Source organism: Oncorhynchus keta, chromosome 33 (genome assembly GCF_023373465.1).
Source record: "Oncorhynchus keta strain PuntledgeMale-10-30-2019 chromosome 33, Oket_V2, whole genome shotgun sequence".
NCBI classification, from domain to species: Eukaryota; Metazoa; Chordata; class Actinopteri; order Salmoniformes; family Salmonidae; genus Oncorhynchus; species Oncorhynchus keta.
This window is the reverse complement of record NC_068453.1, coordinates 3,007,673-3,030,304: the sequence shown is the minus strand read 5'-3', so window position 1 is coordinate 3,030,304 and position 22,632 is coordinate 3,007,673. Positions and strand designations below refer to the sequence as shown.

Here is a 22,632-nt window from a genome sequence, read left to right as displayed (position 1 = left end):
GTTGTACAATATTTCTTGGGAATTTCTCACATGGAATATCCTTACTTTCTCAGAACAAGAATAGACTGACAAGTTTCAGAATAAAGTTATTTGTTTCTGGCCATTTTGAGCCTGTAATCAAACCCACAAATGCTGATGCTCCAGATACTCAACTAGTCTAAAGAAGGCCAGTTTTATTGCTTCTTAATTGGAACAACAGTTTTCAGATGTGCTAACATCATTTCAAAAGGATTTTCTAATGATCAATTAGCCTTTTAAAATGTTAAACTTGACAACGTGCCATTAGAACACAGCCCTTGGTTCTCTATGGTGTTGTAGGTCAGAATGTGACTCGGGAGTGTTCTAGTCTTCTATGTTGGTGCTCTTAGTATGGTTCCCAATTAGAGGTAGCTGATGTTCGTTGTCTCTCATTGGGGATCATACTGTTCCCACCCTGTTCCCACCTGCATTTGTGGAATATTGTTTTGTGTATGTGCATGTAGCAGCACTACTATCATGGTTCGTTGTTGGTTTATCGTTTTGTAGAAGTTTCACTTGAATAAAAGATATGGAACTCTAATCACGCTGCGCCTTGGTCCATCCATTTCACGAGCGTGACAGAATATCCCACCAATCAAAGACCAAGCAGCGTGCTTGGGAGGAGAAGGTGAGTTGGCCCTGGGAAGAGATCAGGAGTGGATGCAAGACCCTTCCTTGGCAGGAGTCGCAGAAAGATCAGGAAGGACAGCGACGACGCCGGGGGCCACAGCCACAGAAACCCCAAGAATTCTTTGGGAGGGGGGCACATGGGGTGGTCGACTGAGCAGCGGGCAGTGCCAGAGCCCAAATGGCAGACGGTGGAGGAATTCAATGAGGGACACCGGAGAGAGGTGGAAGCGAGGAGTAGGCTACAGTGCAGGCGTGCTGAAGAGCGTGTCATCAGTCCGGTGCCATCTGTACCGGCTCCACGCACCAGGCCACCAGTGCACCTCCCCAGCTCGTTATGTCCTGTGCCGTCTCCATGGCAGGAGCCTTCCTCTGCGCCGGTGCCCAGTCCAGGCACGGCGTCCAGTCCCGCTCCAAGGCAGGAGCCTTCCTCTGCGCCAAAGGAACCAAAGAACCAAAGGCTCTCTATGGTGTTGTAGGTCAGGGCGTGACTAGGGATGTTCTAGTCTTTTCATTTCTATGTTGGTGTTCTTAGTATGGTTCCCAATTAGAGGCAGCTGATGTTCGTTGTCTCTAATTGGGGATCAAGGTGTCCCTGTTCCCACCTGCATTTGTTGGATATTGTTTTGTGTAGGTGCATGTAGCACCACTACTTTCACAGTTCATTGCTGGTTTATTGTTTTGTAGAAGTTTCACTTGAATAAAAGATATGGAACTCTAATCATGCTAATCCAATCACCTTGGTCCGTCCATTTTCACGAATGTGACAGGAGTGATGGTTGCTGGTAATGGGCCTCTGTACACCTATGTAGATATTCCATTAAAAATCTGTTTCCAGCTACAATAGTCATTTACAACATTAACAATGTCTACACTGTACTTCTGATCAATTTGATGATATTATAATGGACATTTCTAAGTGACTCCAAACGTTTGAACGGTAGTGTATTTTTGTCAATATAGTTAGAAAATTCAATGTATTTTATGCTGCCTTGTTGACAACATCGGCGCAGATTACTGTTCGGCTTGAGAAGGGCGCTCCTCCCTCAACGCTTTTGTCCGTTCACGTCACGGGCCATAGATCAGTGCACTGCAGCTCAGGTTAATAGAACTCTCTCATTGACATTTAACCAGGAGATGTTTCAAACATAAATGACTCTATAAAGAAAGCACTCCAGTCCAGCGTTTGAATTAGGCTGATGCAGCAATTCTAATTTTCTATTGCCTGAGTACCCATGAAAAGATGATCTAGCAATCTGCTTTCTTTAGAATATCTCTAGTCCCGGCAGCTCTTCTAGAATATGAACACAAATATTTTCAAATGACCTTCACTCCATTGCAGACACTGAGGTACTTGTATTTTTTTTTGCCTTGTCAGTCTGTCTCTCTGAGTCAAAGAATAGAGGTAGAGAAATACACAGAAAACACCACCTCCCTTCCTCCCTGTCCACTCCCTCCCTCCACCCCTCCCAACCTCCCTCTCACTCTCTCTCACACTATCGCCCTGTCTCTCTCATTCACTCGTTCCAGCCTAGCGGGTGGTGAGGGAGGGAAGCAGTGGAGGGAGAGACTAGGCAGGTGTTAAGCTCATACTGTGTGAGAGTGAACGAGAGAGAGGGAACCAGGGAGTGAGAGAGATAGAGAGAGAAAAACAGTGAGGGCATGGTAAAAAGGCTAAAGCGCTAACTGAATAGATAGAAGGCTGGAGGCAGACGACACGTAGTGGTGGTAGAGAGAGAGAGAGAGAGAGAGAGAGAGAGAGAGAGATTGTTGTAAGACTAAGAATTTCAAGAGAAGCAGACACAGACTCCCAGAAAGAGAGCAAGAGACGTAAACACCATGCTAAGGAGGAAGAGGAGTGTGTCCTTCGGAGGGTTTGGATGGTAAGTGTTTGTGTGTGTGTGTGTGTGACAGAGATAAAGTGTGTGTTGTGTATGCGACTTTGCATATGGCTCAGTTTGATATGGCGTGTTTATGTGATTGTGATTGTAAGTAGTTTGTTGTATTGTTTGGGGGGGGGTGTTAGCTATGTTATGACAGTTGATTGTCTATGGCAGGGATCCTTGCTAGTTTGTAGTTGGACTAGTTTGTGACTGCTAAACCAGGTAAGTGGTAAGACAGAGACCAATAGTAGCAGAGTAACGGGATGATAACTATCTCTATCCCTCTATGATACAGCCAGGGTATTTGTTTATCCCCTAAATATCCCCTTTCTTTGTCTTCTTGCAGGTATGAGACAGCATATTTCTCCCCTATTTTTCTCTCTCTCTCTGAGTGATTCAGATCTCTTTACCTCACTGAATCTCAGCTCGGCATACGGCCTGTCAAATCTAACCTGTGCCCAGAATACATAAGAGGCCTGTGTGTGTCTGTGCGTCTGTCCGTGTGTGTGTGTGGGTGCGTGCGCACGTACGTGTGTGTGGTTAGAGAAGTTGCAAGACTTACACAAGCCTCTATTCAACCATTCAATTTCATACTCAATTTTCCTCTCTCCATTTCTCTAGCTCTCCATCTCCCTCCCTTTCCCTCTCTTTCTCCAGCTCTCCATCTTTCTCTCTCTCTCTCTCTTTAGCTCTCTTTCTCCATCTCCATCTTATCTCTCTGAGTGTGTGAGACAGTGTCGAATAATGAAGGAAATACTTTTTGGGGAAGGAGGGAAGAGTGGATATTAGCATTACTATTCCCTCCCTTCTCTCATCTGTTTCTCTCCTTTCCTTTCTTCCTCTCTTTCACCTTCATTCTCTTCCTTTCTCCACCCATTTATCAGCTATTCAGCATGCTTTGTTTCACTGTGTGCTAAGTCAGTTGAGGTGTGTGTGTGTTCTGTGGCTGATTTTAACGTATTGGTGGAGCTGTAGTGTGTGTGTGTGTGTGTGTGTGTGTGTGTGTGTGTGTGTGTGTGTGTGTGTGTGTGTGTGTGTGTGTGTGTGTGTGTGTGTGTGTGTGTGTGTGTGTGTGTGTGTGTGTGTGTGTGTGTGTGTGTGTGTGTGTGTGTGTGTGTGTACTGTGTAGCAGCACTAAATGTTTTATTTATGACCCGTGCGAACAGAGGTTTCAGACTCATCATATGAAGCTTTTAACATTTACTGCTCCCTCTTCTACTCTCTTCCTGCACCCTCTCTCCTTTTCTCTCCTTCTCTCCTATCTCTGTCTCTGTCTCCCTCCTGTCTTCCCCTCTGCTACACTCCTCACCTCTCACTTCTTCCATCTCCCTCCCTTACTCCTTCATTATCTCTATAAAACACAGTGACACATCAGGGTTAATGGTTACTGTGAGTCTGAGTTAGTTTGAAAATGCAAACTGAAAATAGAACATTGACAGACAGATTGACTTCTCATGATGGAAAAACGTGTTCACAAAAGATTACCTGTGTGTGTGTGTGTGTGTGTGTGTGTGTGTGTGTGTGTGTGTGTGTGTGTGTGTGTGTGTGTGTGTGTGTGTGTGCATTTGTGTGTGTGTGTGTGTGTGTGTATGTGTGATTGTTTACCAACAAAACACTTTTGGATGGAAAATATGCAATGGCATGCACTAGTCACTGTTTTACTGATCGTTGTCTTGATAACTGTGTGTGTGTGTGTGTGTGTGTGTGTGTGTGTGTGTGTGTGTGTGTGTGTGTGTGTGTGTGTGTGTGTGTGTGTGTGTGTGTGTGTGTGTGTGTGTGTGTGTGTGTGTGTGTGTGTGTGTGTGTGTGTGTGTGTGTGTGTGCGTATGTGTGTGTGGTTTAAGGCAGTACTTGGGAGGGGTTCCAGCACAGGAAGGGTGTGTTAAAGTGTGATCTAGTCTCCCACAGAGAGAGAGAAAGAGAGTGTGTGTTTGTGTGTGTGTGTCACAACAGCAGAGCTATGTGATGACAGCTTGTCAGCCATTAGTGTGTAATTCAGTGTAGTAAAGACCCTTCCTAAGGCGATAACATACATATATATGACAGACAAAACACTCAAACACTGAGAAAGAGAGAGGGAGGACAGGAAGAGAAGGAGAGAAAGAAGGTATGAAGGCAGAGAATGAACAACATGCCGATTATGCCATGGCGATTAACTTAATTTTGGTTGTGTGCGTGTGTGTCTGTGTGTGTTTGTGTGTGTATATGTGTGTGTGTGAGTCAGAATGCGTGCATGTGTGTGTCCATGTGCAAGCGTTCATACTTACACGTGTGTGTGTGTGTGTGTGTGTGTGTGTGTGTGTGTGTGTGTGTGTGTGTGTGTGTGTGTGTGTGTGTGTGTGTGTGTGTGTGTGTGTGTGTGTGTGTGTGTGTGTGTGTGTGTGTGTGTGTGTGTGTGTGTGACATGTGTGTGTGTGGGACATCTCTGGAGCCAGGCTGTGGAGGAAGGAAGTGCTTCACCAGTGAGGGTGAATGGGGTCGTGTGCCCCTGTTGTCATAGCTACATGACAAGTTAACTGGACATGTTTTCTCTATCCCTCTCTCCCTTCTATCTCTCTCTTCAGGATTGATAAGAGTACGGTCAGTGCACTCAGAGCACGGTGAGTAGTACCCACATTCAAAAAGTATACACAAAAATGTTCATAAAATTGGGTTTGGAAGGAAGGGCATTCACGTCCACATGAGTGCTTATGTGTGTGTGTGTGTCTGTGTCTATGTCTGTGTCTGTGTGTGTGTGTGTGTGTGTGTGTGTGTGTGTGTGTGTGTGTGTGTGTGTGTGTGTGTGTGTGTGTGTGTGTGTGTGTGTGTGTGTGTGTGTGTGTGTGTGTGTGTGTGTGTGTGTGTGTGTGAGCGAGCACCATTGGGTAGGTACCCTCTCTGTGTGGTACAGTACTGAGGGCTGTAGTAACCAGTAGTGGTGTTTTTGTATGTGGAAGACAATATTTATATGACATCTGACCACTTAACCCCCTAAGGTGGATGTCCTAATTAGCATAATAAAAGAATCCCCATACAAATGGGTCAGTTTAAGCTAGAGATATCTGCTTATCTTTGCATTGATGTGTCTCAATCCACCGCATCCGCCGATGTCTCACTTCCACATCGGCGGTGAAAGGTGACAGAGATAGAGCGGTGTTTGTCCGACCATTAAACATCCCGAAAATCGTCCTTCTCACAAAATCGTAAGTAGCGTCCAAACTATTATGAACCATTTGTGGAAAGATATGACTCTCCCGAACACAATGGCGTTCTTTGTTTGCTCTATGACCCCCCACAAACTGTCTTGGTACTCGTCTGAAGTCACCACAGCCGATCTGCCAACTTCTGTCTGTAGCGTCTAAACAGTTTGGGCTACACACTGATATGACCCCTCTGTGCAAAGGTGAGACTCACAGCCATACCGTTCTGTGGCTTTGTCAGTCACACAACCTCACACACACAGTCTTACAGATAATAGAGTTATACAGTGATTTGTTTTCTTCTTTTGGCTGCATTTGCTGTTTCTTGTGGTTGTGTTTCAATGTATTTAGTACCCAATAGAAATGAATGGTAAATAGTGTATTGTGTCATTTTGGAGTCACTTTTACTGCAAATAAACACTTCGACATGAATGTGGATGCCACCATGATTATGGAGGATCCTGAATGAATCGTGAATAATAATGAGTGAGAAAATTACAGACGCACATCTTACCCTCCCCAAAATGCTAATCTCCCCTGTTAATGTAATGGTGAGATGTTAGCATGTCTTAGGGGTATGATATAAAATGCTAACCTCCCCTGTTATTGTAATGGTGAGAGGTTAGCATGTCTTGGGGGTATGGTATAAAATGCTAACCTCCCCTGTTATTGTAATGGTGAGAGGTTAGTTGGCATGTCTTGGGGGTATGATATAAAATGCTAACCTCCCCTGTTATTGTAATGGTGAGAGGTTAGTTAGCATGTCTTGGGGGTATGGTATAAAATGCTAACCTCCCCTGTTATTGTAATGGTGAGAGGTTAGTTAGCATGTCTTGGGGGTATGGTATAAAATGCTAACCTCCCCTGTTGGGGGTATGTAAAATGGTGAGAAGTTAGCATGTCTTGGGGGTATGGTATAAAATGCTAACCTCCCCTGTTATTGTAATGGTGAGAGTTTAGTTAGCATGTCTTGGGGGTATGGTATAAAATGCTAACCTCCCCTGTTATTGTAATGGTGAGAGGTTAGTTAGCATGTCTTGGGGGTATGGTACAAAATGCTAACCTCCCCTGTTATTGTAATGGTGAGAGGTTAGCATGTCTTGGGCGTATGGTATAAAATGCTAATCTCCCCTGTTATTGTAATGGTTAGCATCTCTTCGGGGTATAATATTTGTGCGTCTCTAACGTTTGTTGCTCATCTGAAACACAACCAAAGCAAGGAACAAATGCATGAAACAAATATGTAGAATCACAAGCTTGTGATGTAGTCATTGCATGCTATGAATATGGGACCAAATACTTCATTTTTGACTACTTTATTACACATTTGATTAAATTTGTCCCGATACTTTTGGTCCCCTAAAATGGGGGGTCTATAAACAAAACATGCTGTAATTTCTAAATGGCTCACCCGATGAAAATACCCTCAAATTGAAGCGGACAGCCTGCACTCTAAACTCACAGGCATTGTTTCAATTTTAAATCCTTTTTTATTTTTATAAGTACTTCACAGTCCCAATAATTATGGAGGGCACTGTATGTTATGAAGTTAGCAGCAGCATTAATGTATAATAATCTGCTTGACTTATCCATGGATTTACCTTTGGGTATTATAGATCAAATCAAATGTATTTATTTATAAAGCCCTTCTTACAACAGTTGATATCTTAAAGTGCTGTACAGAAACCCAGCCTAAAACCCCCAAACAGCAAGCAATGCAGGTGTAGAAGCACGGTGGCTAGGAAAAACTCCCTAGAAAGGCCAGAACCTAGGAAGAAACCTAGAGAGGAACCAGGCTATGAGGGGTGGCCAGTCCTCTTCTGGCTGTGCCGGGTGGAGATTATAACAGAACATGGCCAAGATGTTCAAATGTTCATAAATGACCAGCAGTGTCAAATAATAATAATCACAGTGGATGTCGAGGGTGCAGCAAGTCAGCACCTCAGGAGTAAATGACAGTTGGCTTTTCATAGCCAATCATTTAGAGTATGTCTACCGCTCCTGCTATCTCTAGAGAGTTGAAAACAGCAGGTCTGGGATAGGTAGCACGTCCAGAATGATATGATAGCATAAAGAACTCATTAAGTCAGCAGCAGCAGTTTTACATTGGGTATTACCATTGTATAGGAATTATATTATGTAGGCTATGATTATATGCCTGTTATGTTACATAATATTAGTGCCATCCTAATCAAAGGTGTTATAGAAACGATATGATGTATTACATTTGATATGACATGAGTGTAAAGGTGTATGATATGAAATGAATTAGTTGCTAACCCAATCAAAGGGGCAATCTGTGGGATTTCCATCTGAAAATGAACATTTCATTAAACAAGTGTTGTTTGGGGTGTTTGTGTGTTAGTAGATAGGAAGTGTAACTATAAATTTGTTTTAGTGACACCTCAGTGGTAGCAGTAAGGTGTGTGAATTCCACCTGTCTGTGTTCTTACCTGCTCATAACCTGGGTGTGTATGAGAGACTGTTTTGAATGTTTGAGGGTTTTTGATGTGTTTGTGTTTGATAAGTTTGATGTATGTTTTTGTGTTTGTTTGTTTGATGTTTTTTTTTTTTATGCATCGTTTTTGAGTATCTGTGTTTGATAAGTTTGATGTATGTTTTTGTTGTGTTTAATGTGTTTGATTGTGTTTGAGTGTTTGTATTGTTTTTGATGTCTGTGTATTTTTTACCCCTTTTTCTTCCCCAATTTCGTGGTATCCAATTGTTAGTAGTTACAATCTTGTCTCATCGCTACAACTCCAGGACAGGCTCGGGAGAGAGACGAAGGCCTTCTCAACACAGCGCGCATCCAACCTGGAAGCCAGCCGCACCAATGTGTCGGAGGAAACACCGTGCACCTGGCGAACTTGATTAGCGTGCACTGCGCCCCGACCCGCCACAGGAGTCGCTAGTGCGCGATGAGACAAGGATATCCCTACCGGCCAAACCCTCCCTAACCCGGACAACGCTAGGCTAATTGTGCATCGCCCCATGGACCTCCCGGTCGCGGCCGGCTGCGACAGAGCCTGGGCGCGAACCCAGAGTCTCTGGTGGCCCTAGACCACTGCGCCACCCGGGAGGGCCAGTCTGTGTGTTTTTGATGTGTTTAAGTGTGCGTTTTGAGACGTGTGTTTGAGTGTGTTTGAGTGAGTGTTTTTGTTGTGTTTGAGTGTGCGTTTTTGAGATGTGTTTGAGTGTGTGTTTTTGATGTGTTTGAGTGAGTGTTTGATGTGTTTGATGTGTTTGAGTGAGTGTTTGAGTTTGTGTGTGTGTGTGAGTTTTTGATGTGTTTGAGTTGAGAGTTTTTTATTTGTTTGAGTGTGTTTTTGATGTGTTTGAGTCTGTGTTTTTGATGTGTTTGAGTGTGTGTTTTTGATGTGTTTGAGTCTGTGTTTTTGATGTGTTTGAGTCTGTGTTTTTGATGTGTTTGAGTGTGTGTTTTTGATGTGTTTGAGTCTGTGTTTTTGATGTGTTGGAGTGTGTGTTTTTGATGTGTTTGAGTGTGTGTTTTTGATGTGTTTGAGTGTGTGTTTTTGATGTGTTTGAGTCTGTGTTTTTTTTTGTATTTTTAATGTGTTTGAGTCTGTGTTTTTAATGTGTTTGAGTCTGTGTTTTTGTTTTTTGTTTTTAATGTGTTTGAGTCTGTGTGTGTTTTTTGTTTTTAATGTGTTTGAGTCTGTGTTTTTGATGTTTTAGTGTGTTTGTGTTGGAGTGTGTTAGATGTGTTGAAGTTTTTATGTGCATGATGTGTGTGTTTTTTAATGTGTTTTTGATGTGGTTGAGTGAGTGTTTTTTTTTTTATGTGTTTTTGTTTGTTTGATGTGAGTGATTTTGATGTGTATGATGTGTTTTTGTGTTTGAGTGTTAGTTTTTAATGTGTTTGAGTGTTTTTAATGTCTTGTAGTGTATGTTTTTGGTGTGTTTGAGTGTATGTTTTTGGTGTGTTTGAGTGTATGTTTTTGGTGTGTTTGAGTGTATGTTTTTGGTGTGTTTGAGTGTATGTTTTTGATGTGTTTGAGTTTTTCAAGGGATGCAAGTCTGTTGCATTGTTTTTTGTTTTAGATTGTTGATGGACACTGAACCGTGTTTAGAAACCTTTTTAGTCCAAGTCTGCTACCAATACCAGCCTTGTTTAGGGCTAGGATATAGTTTAAAGTAAAAGCTTTGATGCCATCCTTCTAGCCAGGTTCTTTCCAGGATGCAGTCAAATGGAGAATGCATGGCCTGGTTACGTCATACTAATAGCAAGTGGTCTACCGCTAGGGTGGATCCCAGAGCCCTAGTCAAATATAGTGAATAGGGTGCTATTTGGGATGAAGCACTGGACTGTACATTTTAATAATTCACTATTATGTAATCATCTAATGGCTCGTACAGTAAGGCATGAATATAATCTTGTTATATTCTGGCTCTGGCACTTAGGGTGCTCTAAGCAAAATGTAATTTTGTGTGCACACACATTTTTGCTTGTGTTTGTGTGTTTGATTGGTCGAAGACAGACACTCTGCTCAGTGTACCGTCAGAGGCATTTGAAAATCAAGAAGTTTTTGAAAAACCATGACTAGGTGTCAGGTTCCGGTGGCATGCATTGAAACGGATGGCTTTTCTTTTGCAAAATAACTATGAATTGACTGACTTATTTTCAAATAATTGTCAACATGGCAAAACATGGCGACTCTCAACACCTGACAATAGAAAGAGTTTTCCACTACTGACAAAACATTGTTAATGAGGAAATTACCTCTGCCCTCGACTTGCAATTTAAATGTAATGATTGGTGGGTCCCCCGTGAGACGTTTGAGCTAACGTAGGCTAATGCGATTAGCATGAGGTTGTAAGTAACAAGAACATTTTCCAGGACATAGACATATCTGATATTGGCAGAAAGCTTAAATTTGTGTTAATCTAACTGAACGGTCCAATTTACAGTAGCTATTACAATGAAATAATACCATGCTATTGTTTAAGGAGAGTGCACTGTTATGAACTTGAAAATGTATTCATAAACCAATTAGGCACATTTGGGCAGTCTTGATACTAAATTTTTAACAGAAATTAAATGGTTCATTGGATCAGTCTAAAACTTTGCGCATACACTGTACCCATCTAGTGGCCTACATGTAAATTATGCCTGGGCTGGAATAATACATTATGGCCATTCTCTTGCATTTCATAGATGATGGTACACATTTTTTTAAATGTTTATTTCTTTGTATTATCTTTTACCAGATCTAATGTGTTTTATTCTCCTACATTAATTTCACACTTCCACAAACTTCTGTGATTCTTTTCAAATGGTGTCATGAATATGCATATCCTTGCTTCAGGTCCTGAGCTACAGGCAGTTAGATTTGGGTATGTCATTTTAGGCAACAAAAAAAAAATTAAAAGTGTCCGATCCTTTTAAGAAATCAAAATATATTTTAGATTCTTCAAAGTGGCCATCCTTTGTCTTGATGACAGCTTTGCACCCTCTTGGCAAATAGCCATTTGATAAGGTATTCAGAAGTTTTGTGGCTTGTTAACTTGTTATGGCTGCATCCCCCTATCGGGATAAGTGCCATCAACAACCGCTGAATAGCATAGCGCTACATACAATAAATATTACTATAAATATTTATATTCATGAAATCACAAGTGCAGCTTAGCCTTTTGTTAATCCACCTGTCGTGTCAGATTTTGAAATTATGCTTTACAGCGAAAGCATTCCAAGCGTTTGTGTAAGTTTATTGATCGCACGATAAACATTAAGTACACTTAGCATCAGGTAGCTCGGTCACGAAAATCAGAAAAGCAATCAAATTGATTGTTTACCTTTGATGATCTTCGGATGTTTTCACTCACGAGACTCCCAGTTACACAACAAATGTTCTGTTTGTTCCATAAAAATTATTTTTATATCCAAAATACCTCCGTTTGTTTGTCGCGTTATGTTCAGAAATCCACAGGAAAGAGAGGTCACGACAACGCAGACGAAGATTCCAAATAGTTTCCATTATGTCCACAGAAACATGTCAAAGGTTTTTTAGAATCAATCCTCAGGTTGTTTTTAAAATATATAATCGATAATATATCAATCGCAAATGTCTTTCCCAGTAGGAGAGGGGAAAACAATAGCTGTCCAAATTCTGTTGCGCAAGCAAAACTCATGTGACCACTTTACTCGATGTTATTGTTCTGGCTCATTTTTCAAAATAAAAGCCTGAAACTATGTCTGAAGACTGTTGACACCTTGAGGAAGCGATATGAAATGGAATCTGGTTCATATGCCTTTAAATCCAGCAAAGGGAGGCTATGGAACATGGAGTTTTCAAAATAGAAGCCACTTCCTGTTTTGACTTTCCTCAGGGTTTCGCCTGCAATATCAGTTCTGTTATACTCACAGACAATATTTTGACAGTTTTGGAAACTTTAGAGTGTTTTCTATCCAATAATAATAATAATATGCATATATTAGCAACTAAGACTGAGGAGCTGGCAATTTACAATGGGCACCTTTTCATCCAAGCTACTCAATACTGCCCCTGCAGTAGTTAACTCTCTGGGATATGTGGGACGGTAGCGTCCCACCTCGCCCACAGCCAGTGAAATTGCAGGGCACCTCCAAATTCAAAACAACAGAAATCCCAAAATTAAAATTCCTCAAACATACAAGTATTTTACACCATTATAAAGATAAACTTCTTGTAAATCCAGCCACAGTGTTCGATTTCAAATAGGCTTTACGGCGAAAGCACACCAAACGATTGTTAGGTCAGCACCTAGTCACAGAAAACTATGAAGACATTTTCCAGCTAAGGAGAGCCTTCACAAAAGTCAGAAATAGCGATTAAATTAATCACTAACCTTTGATGATCTTCATCAGATGGCACTCCCAGGACTCCATATTACACAATAAATGTGTTTTGTTCGATAAACGTAATCTTTATGTCCAAAAACCTCATTTGAAATTGGTGTTTTATGTTCAGAAATGCATTGTCTCAAACAAACATCTGGTGAAAGTGCAGAGAGCCACATCAAATTACAGAAATACTCATAATAAACATTGATAAAAGATACAAGTGTTAGGCATGGAAATATAGATAAACTTCTCCTTAATGCAACCACTGTGTCAGATTTCAAAAAGGCTTCATGGCGAAAGCACACCTTGCGATTATGTTAGGTTCTGTTATACTCAGACATCATTCAAACCGTTTTAGAAACTTCAGAGTGTTTGCTATCCAAATATACTAATTATATGTATATTCTAGCTTTTGAGTAGCAGGCAGTTTACTCTGGGCACCTTAACCTCTTGCTCCTACCTGACACGCAGGCGTCCCATCTAGACATCTGGAAATGCAAATGCGCTACGCTAAATGCTAATAGTACTAGTTAAAACTCAAACGTTCATTAAAATACACATGCAGGGTATTGAATTAAAGCTACACTCGTTGTGAATCCAGGCAACAAGTCAGATTTTTTAAATGCTTTTCGGCGAAAGCATGAGAAGCTATTATTCTGATAGCATGTAACACCCCAAAAGACCCGCAGGGGACGTAAACAAAATAATTAGCATAGTCGTCGCTACACAAACCGCACAAATAAAATATAAAACATTCATTACCTTTGACCATCTTCTTTGTTGGCACTCCTAGATGTCCCATAATCACTATTGGGTCTTTTTTTTCGATTAAATCGGTCCACATATAGCCTAGATATCGATCTATGAAGACTGTGTGATAAACGGAAAAAATAGCGTCTTATAACGTAACGTCGTTTTTTTAAATAAAAAAAGTCGATGATAAACTTTCACAAAACACTTCGAAATACTTTTGTAATGCAACTTTAGGTATTAGTACACGTTAATAAGCGATAATGTCCGGGTAAATCTCAACCAAAATATCCGGTCGGAGACCTGAACAAATGGCTTGTCTCTTCTTCGTTTGACCAAGAAACAAAGCCTAGGCAAATGACAAGACTGTTGACATCGTGTGGAAGCTGTAGGTAATTGCAACCTCAGCCCCATTTAATGTGGTTCGCCTTTAACAATGGGTTGAAGTGGCGCATGGATATATTTTTCCATTTTCAGTGATCAGATTTTCCTGCACTTTTCGATGAAACGCACGTTCTGTTATAGTCACAGCCGTGATTTAACCAGTTTTATAAACGTCTGAGTGTTTTCTATCCACACATACTAATCATATGCATATACTATATTCCTGGCATGAGTAGCAGGGCGCTGAAATGTTGCGCGATTTTTAACAAAAAGCTGCGAAAATTCGCAGTCTCCCTAAGAGGGTAGCCACCACTAACATTGAGTGGCTGCTGCCATACATGTAAAAGAAATTATCACTAGCCACTTTAGACAATGCCACTTAATGTAATGTTTACATACCCTACATTACTCATCTCATATGTATATACTGTACTCGATACCATCTACTGCAACCTGCCTGTGCCGTTCTGTACCATCACTCATTCATATATCTTTATGTACATATTCTTCATCCCGTTACACTTGTGTGTATAAGGTAGCTGTTGTGAAATTGTTAGGTTAGATTACTCGTTGGTTATTACTGCATTGTCGGGAACTTGAAGCACAAGCATTTCGCTAGACTCGCGTTAACATCTGCTAACTGTGTGTATGTGACAAATATGATTAGATTTGGTCAAAAGCAATAAGCCCTATACTCACCCTGTGTCACATGGAGGCCTGACTAACCGGTACCTGTATATAGCCTCCCTACTGTTATAGCCTCACTACTGTATATAGCCTCCCTACTGTTATAGCCTCGCTACTGTATATAGCCTCCCTACTTTTATAGCCTCGCTACTGTATATAGCCTCCCTACTGTTATAGCCTCGCTACTGTATATAGCCTCCCTACTGTATATAGCCTCCCTACTGTTATAGCCTCGCTACTGTATATAGCCTCCCAACTGTTATAGCCTCGCTACTGTATATAGCCTCGCTACTGTTATAGCTTCGCAACTGTATATAGCCTCCCTACTGTATATAGCCTCCCTACTGTTATAGCCTCGCTACTGTATATAGCCTCGCTACTGTTATAGCTTCGCAACTGTATATAGCCTCCCTACTGTATATAGCCTCCCTACTGTATATAGCCTCGCTACTGTTATTGCCTCCCCACTGTATATAGCCTCGCTACTGTATATAGCCTCCCTACTGTATATAGCCTCCCTACTGTATATAGCCTCGCTACTTTTATAGCCTCCCTACTGTATATAGCCTCCCTACTGTTATATAGCCTCCCTACTGTTATATAGCCTCCCTACTGTATATAGCCTCGCTACTGTATATAGCCTCCCTACTGTATATAGCCTCCCTACTGTATATAGCCTCGCTACTGTTATAGCCTCCCTAGTGTATATAGCCTCCCTACTGCATATAGCCTCCCTACTGTTATATAGCCTCCCTACTGTATATAGCCTCCCTAGTGTATATAGCCTCCCTACTATATATAGCCTCCCTACTGTATATAGCCTCCCTATTGTTATAGCCTCGCTACTGTTATTTTTCACTGTCTTTTTGACTGGTTTTATTTCTTTAATTAACTATTGTTCACCTAATGCCTTTTTTTACATAAAAATTGCACTGTGGGTTAGAGCCGGAACCAAGCACTTCACTGTTGGATTTGGGGCACGTGACAAATAAACTTTGATTTCTCACCACAGGGTGAGTGACATGCTCTAGTGATGGAGGGTGATGTAACTGTGTGTAAACATGATTGAGAGTAGGGTCTGGTGTGTGTCACACCGAGGTTTTAACGGGTTCATGCGCCGTCAGTAAGTTTAAATGGGATCCTTTCTTCATAGAGCACAGCGCTGCTGTTCTGCCCTGAGTTTTCCCTGACATTTCTGCTGTGAGAAACTGGGTCTTTAAACACTCAGCCTGGACATTACTGTTTGTCAGAGCAGAGAGGAGCTGGGTGGAACTGTTCTTAGGCAGGCATCCACAAACCACACACACACACACAAACATGTTGTACTGAGGTGTATACTCAGAGACCACTGCAGCGCTGCAACAGGGCTACAGAGCTGGGCTGATGGATCTGGGCTGCTGCTAGGTTGAGCTACTCTGTCTTTGGGTGGCTTTAGCCATGTGTGTAACTGGGTCTCTTTAAACAAACTCAGGTTGTCTCCCCGATGGCATCCTATTCCCTCGCTCCATCCTCCGCCCTACTTTTGACTCATTTATAGTCAAAACTAGTACACTATAAAGGAATAGGGTGCCTTTTGAAATGCAGACTCAGAGATGGAGCCCGCTGGAGTCTGACTGAAGGTTGACCATCTCTGTGGTCATAGACAGCAGCCCTCTCTCTCTCTGTGTCTCTCTTTGTATTTTTCTCTCTCCCACTCTCTCTCCCCTGTCTATCTCTCTATCTCTCTCTCTCTCTCTCTCTCTCTCTCTCTCTCTCTCTCTCTCTCTCTTAGCTCCCCCCTCTCTTAATTCAATTTAAAATCAATTCAATTCAAGGGCTTTATTGACATGGGAAACATACACTACCGTTCAAAAGTTTGCTGTCACTTAGAAATGTCCTTGTTTTTGAATGAAAAGCACGTTTTTTTTGTCCATTAAAGTAGCATCTAATTGATCAGAAATACAGTGCATTGTTAATGTTACAAATGACTATTGTAGCTGGAAACGACAGAGTTACTCTATCCAGTGTTTGTGTTCTTTTGCCCATCTTAATCTTTTCTTTTTATTGGCCTGTCTGAGATATGGCTTTCTCTTTGCAACTCTGCCTAGAAGGCCAGCATCCCGGAGTCGCCTCTCCAATATTGATGTTGAGACTGGTGTTTTGCGGGTACTATTTAATGAAGCTGCCAGCTGAGGACTTGTGAGGCATCTGTTTCTCCAACTAGACACTCTAATGGGCTTGTCCGCCAGCCAGTTTTATTGCTTATTTAATCAGAACAGTTTTCAGCTGTGCTAACATAATTGCAATTGGGTTTTCTAATGATCAATTAGCCTTTTAAAATGCTAAACTTGGATTAGCTAACACAATGTGATGGTTGCTGATAATGGCCCTCTGTACGCCTATGTAGATATTCCATAAAATATCTACATCTACACGTTTACAGCTACAATAGTCATTTACTACATTAACTATGTCTACACTGTATTTCTGATCAACTTGATGTTATTTGTGATGTTTGTTTTTTTGTCAACAAAAAATGTGCTTTTATTTCAAGTGACCCCAAACTTTGCAACGGTAGTGTATGTTAACATTGCCAAAGCAAGTGGAGAGGATAATAAAAGCAAATAAAAAACTAAAAGTAAAAATGAACAGTAGACATTATAATCATAGAAGTTCCAAAAGAATAAAGACATTTCAAATGTCATATTATGTCTATATACAGTGTGGAAACGATGTGCAAATAGTCAAAGTACAAAAGGGAAAATAAATGAACGTAAATATGGGTTGTATTTACAATGGTGTTTGTTCTTCACTGGTTGCCCTTTTCTTGTGGCAACAGGTCACAAATATTGCTGCTGTTTTGGCACACTGTGGTATCTCACCCAGTAGATATGGAAGTGAATCAAAATCGGGGTTGTTTTCTAATTCTTTGTGGATCTGTGCAATCTGAGGGAAATATGTGTCTCTAATATGGTCAAACGTCATTCACAGTGGCTAGGCATTCTGCCACTGTGTACTCTCTGTTTAGGGCCAAATAGCATTCCAGTTTGCTCTGTTTTTTGTTAATTCTTTCCAAGAATAATGTCAAATAATTATGTTTTTTTCTCATGATTTGGTTGTATCTAATTGTGTTGCTGTCCTGGGTCTCTGTTGGGTGTGTTTGTGTTTGTGAACAGAGCCCCAGGACCAGCTTGCTTAGGGAACTCTTCTCCAGGATCTCTCTGTAGGTGATGGCTTTGTTATGGAAAGTTTGGGAATCGCTTCCTTTTAGGTGTTTGTAGAATTTAACTGCTCATTTCTGGATTTTGATAATTAGCGGGTATCGGCCTAATTCTGGTCTGCATGCATTATTTGGTTTTCTACGTTGTACACGGAGGATATTTTTGCAGAATTCTGCATGCTGAGTCTCAATTTGGTGTTTGTCCCATTTTTTGGGGTTGGTGAGTGGACCCCAGACCTCACAACTACTAAGGGCAATGGGTACTATAACTGATTCAAGTATTTCTATCCAGATCCTACTTGGGATGTCGAATTTTATGTTGATTTTGATGGCATAGAATGCCCTTCTTGCCTTGTCTCTCAGATCGTTCGCAGCTTTGTGGAAGTTACCTGTGGTGATGATGTTTAGGCCGAGGTACGTATAGTTATTGTGTGGTCTAGGGCAACGTTGTCTAGATGGAATTTGTATTTGTGGTCCTGGCGACTGTACCTTTTTGGAACACCATTGAGATTTACTGTCAGGGCCCAGGTCTGGCAGAATCTGTGCAGAAGAACTAGGTGTTGCTGTAGGCCCTCCTTGGTTGGTGACAGAAGCACCAGATCATCAGCAAACAGTAGACATTTGACTTCAGATTCTAGTAGGGTGAGGCCGGGTGCTGCAGACTTTTCTAGTGCCCTCGCCAATTTGTTGATATATATGTTGAAAAGGGTAGGGCTTAAGCTGCATCCCTGTCTCACCCCACGGCCCTGTGGGAAGAAATGTGTGTGTTTTTTGACAATTTTAACCACACACTTGTTGTTTGTGTACATGGATTTTATAATGCCGTATGTTTCCCCCCCGACACCACTTTCTATCAATTTGTATAGCAGACCCTCATGCCAAATTGAGTCGAAAGCTCTTTTGAAATCAACAAAGCACGAGAAGACTTTGGCTTTGTTTTGGTTTGTTTGTTTGTCAATTAGGGTGTGCAGGGTGAATACATGGTCTATCGTATGATACGTTGGTAAAAAGCCAATTTGACATTTGCTCAGTACATTGTTTTCAATGAGGAGATGTATGAGTCTGCTGTTTATGACAATGCAGAGGATTTTCCCAAGGTTGCTTTTGACGCATATGCCACGGTAGTTGTTGGGGTCAAATTTGTCTTCACTTTTGTGGATAGGGGTGATCAGTCCTTGGTTCCCAATATTGGGGAAGATGCCAGAGTTAAGGATTATGTTAAAGAGTTTTAGTATAGCCATTTGGAATTTGTTGTCTGCTGTCTTGTATAGGTGGACCTGGTCATAGAGGCTGTTCAAGTCCAAAGTGGAGTGGTGGGCCAGGAAAACATTTGGTTTTGAGGCACAGTCACGGGAAATACTTGCGTTTACCCACTGTATGGTAGCCGGGTGGAAGTCTTTTCGTGGTAGCAGGGTGGAGATAACCACTTGTGCATTGAGGAAGAAGCTTTTTCCATCTCTCCCTTCAGTGCTGTGGCGACCCTTTCCTGCTGTGTTCTCAGGTCGTTTGTGCCTGTGTGTATTATAATGTGGCTAGGTGAACCTAGTTGGTCCTCAGACAGAAGGTCTAGGGCACGCTGGGTGTTTGGACACCAGAGTTTAGACACACTGTGTTTGGGAAAAAGTTGTTTTTCTTGTATATATTTCCCATTTGAGTCCATAAGGAGTACAATCTTGTGTATATCCTCAGTGGGTGTGGGTGGGTTGTCAGGAGGGCTATCAAGGTGGCTATCAGGGGGTGCTCAGAGGGGATGAGATCCCCTGGGCTTGGGGTTATTCACTTGTCTGTTCTGCTGTGATGTCGACACTATGGTCAGGGTCTGATGTGGACTGTTCTGCTGTGGTGTCGAGACTTTTGTTGGGAACTGAGGTGGGCTGTTCTGCTGGCTTCTCTGTGGGAGTGGCCACCTCTCTAGTGGGTTGTGCTCTGTCACACACCAACCCCCTCATCCTCTCCTCCAGCAATCTGATCCTCTCCTCTAGTGCTCTGTTTTTCTCCTGCTCTTGCTTTATATATGTTGTCTCACCACAGTCCAGAGTGCAGATATGTCTCTCTCCACCTCCAGCTCTCCGGGTCTGGTTAAGGGGGTGTTGTTGTGCTGGACTGTTGTCTGGGTCTGTGCTGACTGGAGTGTAATCACCTGCTGTTCCAGCTCCACTTGCCTTACCTGCAGTTGGGTAAATTCATCCTTCATTTGAGGGGGTAGTACTCTGTGCTGGAGGTTGACTTTCCACTTGGGGTTGCTCATCTGTGGGGTTATATAATGAAGAGGTCTGGTCTGACCTGATCGGGATGGGGTTATCTTTCTGAAGGGAGAGCTTCTCCTGCTGGGCTAATTCTTTGATTAGGTAAAAGTCCAGCTGAAACTGTTTGGGGTTGCCCTGTACCAAAACTGTTCCAGACTTATAGAGATGTATATTAGCTGACTCAGAGTCCTCGTTGTCTAGTATCCTGAGTTTCCACCCTTCGTTAACACCCCCCACCCCCTCTCTTAACAGAGTAGTAGTGTGCTAATATAGCACTGTACCATGCCAGGGGATGGTTTGTGTGGAAGATGAGGTTGCTGGTGTTCCCATTTTTACAATAGTCTGCAAAAAGTGTCTCAGGATTTTCCATAAAGGAGCTTCATTTTGTGATCTTTTCTTGCCTTATCATTCTTTACATACACAGGGTACTGTATTTGAATTACTTTTGGACAGCGGGGAGGCAGCTTCTTAGGCCTCTCCATTTGGTTGGAGTAGACTGTGCGACTCTCCTGCCATTGTTGGGCTAAAGGGCTTTGACACCTCTCACTTGACACATCAGTGCTAATTGAAGTTGTATCTAGCTTGGCAGCCTTCATTTAGCATTCAGTCCTTATAAATTAATGTCATGTATTTTTCTTCTTGGCTTTTGGAAATAAAATATAGCTTCAGACTAAACATTACTCACTCAATTCCAGGTTGGAGGGTGTTTCTGTATCTGTTTCTGCACTGATAGTAACAGTAGAACAAAAAGAGTCCTGCAGTAATGCTCCTCCCTGAAGTGATGTTATTGTCTCAGTGTAGAACAATAGTTCTTATGCCCTTCATCTATTTACCAAGCGACAGCCAGTCTACATTTGGAACATGTATTTTGCCTGTTGTCAAGTCTCTCCACAGATATTGTCCTGCTTTGAAAATTGTCCTGCTATGAAAATCCTACATAATATGTGTAGAATGGGTATTTCTATCCTAGTATTAACGATAGCAGAACAGCTTAAATGGAAAATAAAATGAGGGAATATAATAAAATACAGTTGTAGTTTTTGCAAAGTTTAATGTAAGTCATGATAGCCATTTTAAACTAATAAAACAACTGAAATAGAATATTAAGGGATACAGTGTAATAAAGTAACAATAGAACAGTATATGATAGACTGAAATGGAAACGAAAAGAAGAGTGTGGACTCAACTTTGGCTCACCTCTCTCTGACATATGCTGTTCTTTGTTGTTCTTGTGTTTAACATTAACCTGCAGTCTCAGCCTCCTGGCACAGAGGGAGAGAGGAAGGGGGAGAGGCACGCTGGAGAAAGAGAGGGGCAATGACTGCGATGGCGGATAGTAAGAGAGTGGGTTGTAAGAGAGAGGGAGATGGAGAGAGAGAGAGTTTGTCCTGTTAAATGTTTCAGCAGGTTGTGTAACTCTGGATTAGTGGTTGAAAACAACAAGGAGCATTTCCATATCTATGGTTAAATAGTGTCAATAAGCACGCTGTCTCGCTCGGCGGTCGTCGTCGCCGGCCTACTCGCAACCACTGATTCTTTCCTCCCCCTCCTTATGTGTTAATTGGGTACACCTGTTTTGAGTTTGTGGTAATTAGTTGGGATTTATTAGTCAGCCTGTTTCTTTGTGCGGGATTCATTATTGTAACATTTGTGCATGTTGGAGACGAACGTGTTTGCTTCTGATTGTGTATTTTGCTGGACTGTTTTTGTCCCCGCGTTTGGGGCATTTGTTTTGAGCACCCAGTGTTTTGTGTGGTGGCCGTTGTTCACCGTGTGTGCATTAAAAGAGCACTATATTGAACTCTCTGTTTCCTGCGCCTGACTTCACACCCACGACACCCAGATCGTTACAGTACCCATATGAAAAAATACTATAGGATTCTATGATTAAATACAATTAAGTCTGAAAAACACTGCGGACATGACTGTAGTATACTGTAGTATTCTATAGTAAACTGTGTTTTTTTCATGTGAGTAGCATAGACTGAATACAACTAATGGTCTGTGGCTGCCTGTGAGCTTAAAGCATGAGAACCAACATGTTAAACAAAGCATTATTCTTTCTGGGGTGTATTCATTACTCACACACTGTAGCAAAATGTTTGTTGCAAAATGTTTGTTGCAAAACGTTTTGCAACATAATACTGGAGTTTCTATTTAAAAGATTATGTTAGTTCCCTCCCTGTTTCGTTCCATTTGCATCTGTTTGCTTTTGTTTGGTTCCTATTGAGTACAGCCCGTTGTCTAGTTTCTGAACAAATTTCAATCGACTTTCACCTAGAAAATACCATGGTGGTCTGAGACAAAATCATAATATCAATGGTAGCTATGTGTTAGCACTTCCCTGCTGTGAAATATTCAGGCAATAGTGGCACATCAAACTTCAAAAGTAGTTTGAATACCATTGTTAGGGTACTCATGCTGCCAAACATACCCTAGTAAAACTGACTATCCTACCGATCCTTGACTTCGACGATGTCATTTACAAAACAGCCTCCAACACTCTACTCAGCAAATTGGATGCAGTCTATCGCAGTGCCATCCGTTTTCTCACCAAAGCCCCATATACCACCTACCACTACGACCTGTATGCTCTCATTGGCTGGCCCTCGCTTCATATCCGTCGCCAAACCTACTGGCTCCAGGTCATCTATAAGTCGTTGCTAGGTAAAGCCCTGCCTTATCTCAGCTCACTAGTCACCATAGCAGCACCCACCCGCAGCACGCCCTCCAGCAGGTATATTTCACTGGTCAACCCAAAGCCAATTCCTCCTTCGGCCGCCTTTCCTTCCAGTTCTCTGCAGTCAATGACTGGAAT

At 41.9% G+C, this 22,632-nt stretch overlaps 1 protein-coding gene across 2 annotated transcripts in view; it reads left to right on the top strand.

Annotated features, from left to right (window-relative positions):
- The first annotated feature begins 2,213 nt into the window (after positions 1 to 2,213).
- LOC118366049 (rap1 GTPase-activating protein 2-like) overlaps positions 2,214 to 22,632 on the top strand; it is a 74,774-nt gene continuing 54,355 nt past the window's right edge. The window contains exons 1-2 of one of the 2 annotated variants that reach the window (XM_052491698.1): positions 2,214 to 2,528; positions 5,093 to 5,128. In XM_052491698.1, coding sequence (XP_052347658.1) covers positions 2,485 to 2,528; positions 5,093 to 5,128 — 80 coding nt within the window. In that variant the 5' untranslated portion in view covers positions 2,214 to 2,484. Of the gene's footprint in view, positions 2,529 to 4,451; positions 4,636 to 5,092; positions 5,129 to 22,632 lie in introns of those variants that run through there. The other variant, XM_052491699.1, reaches the window with a different exon arrangement.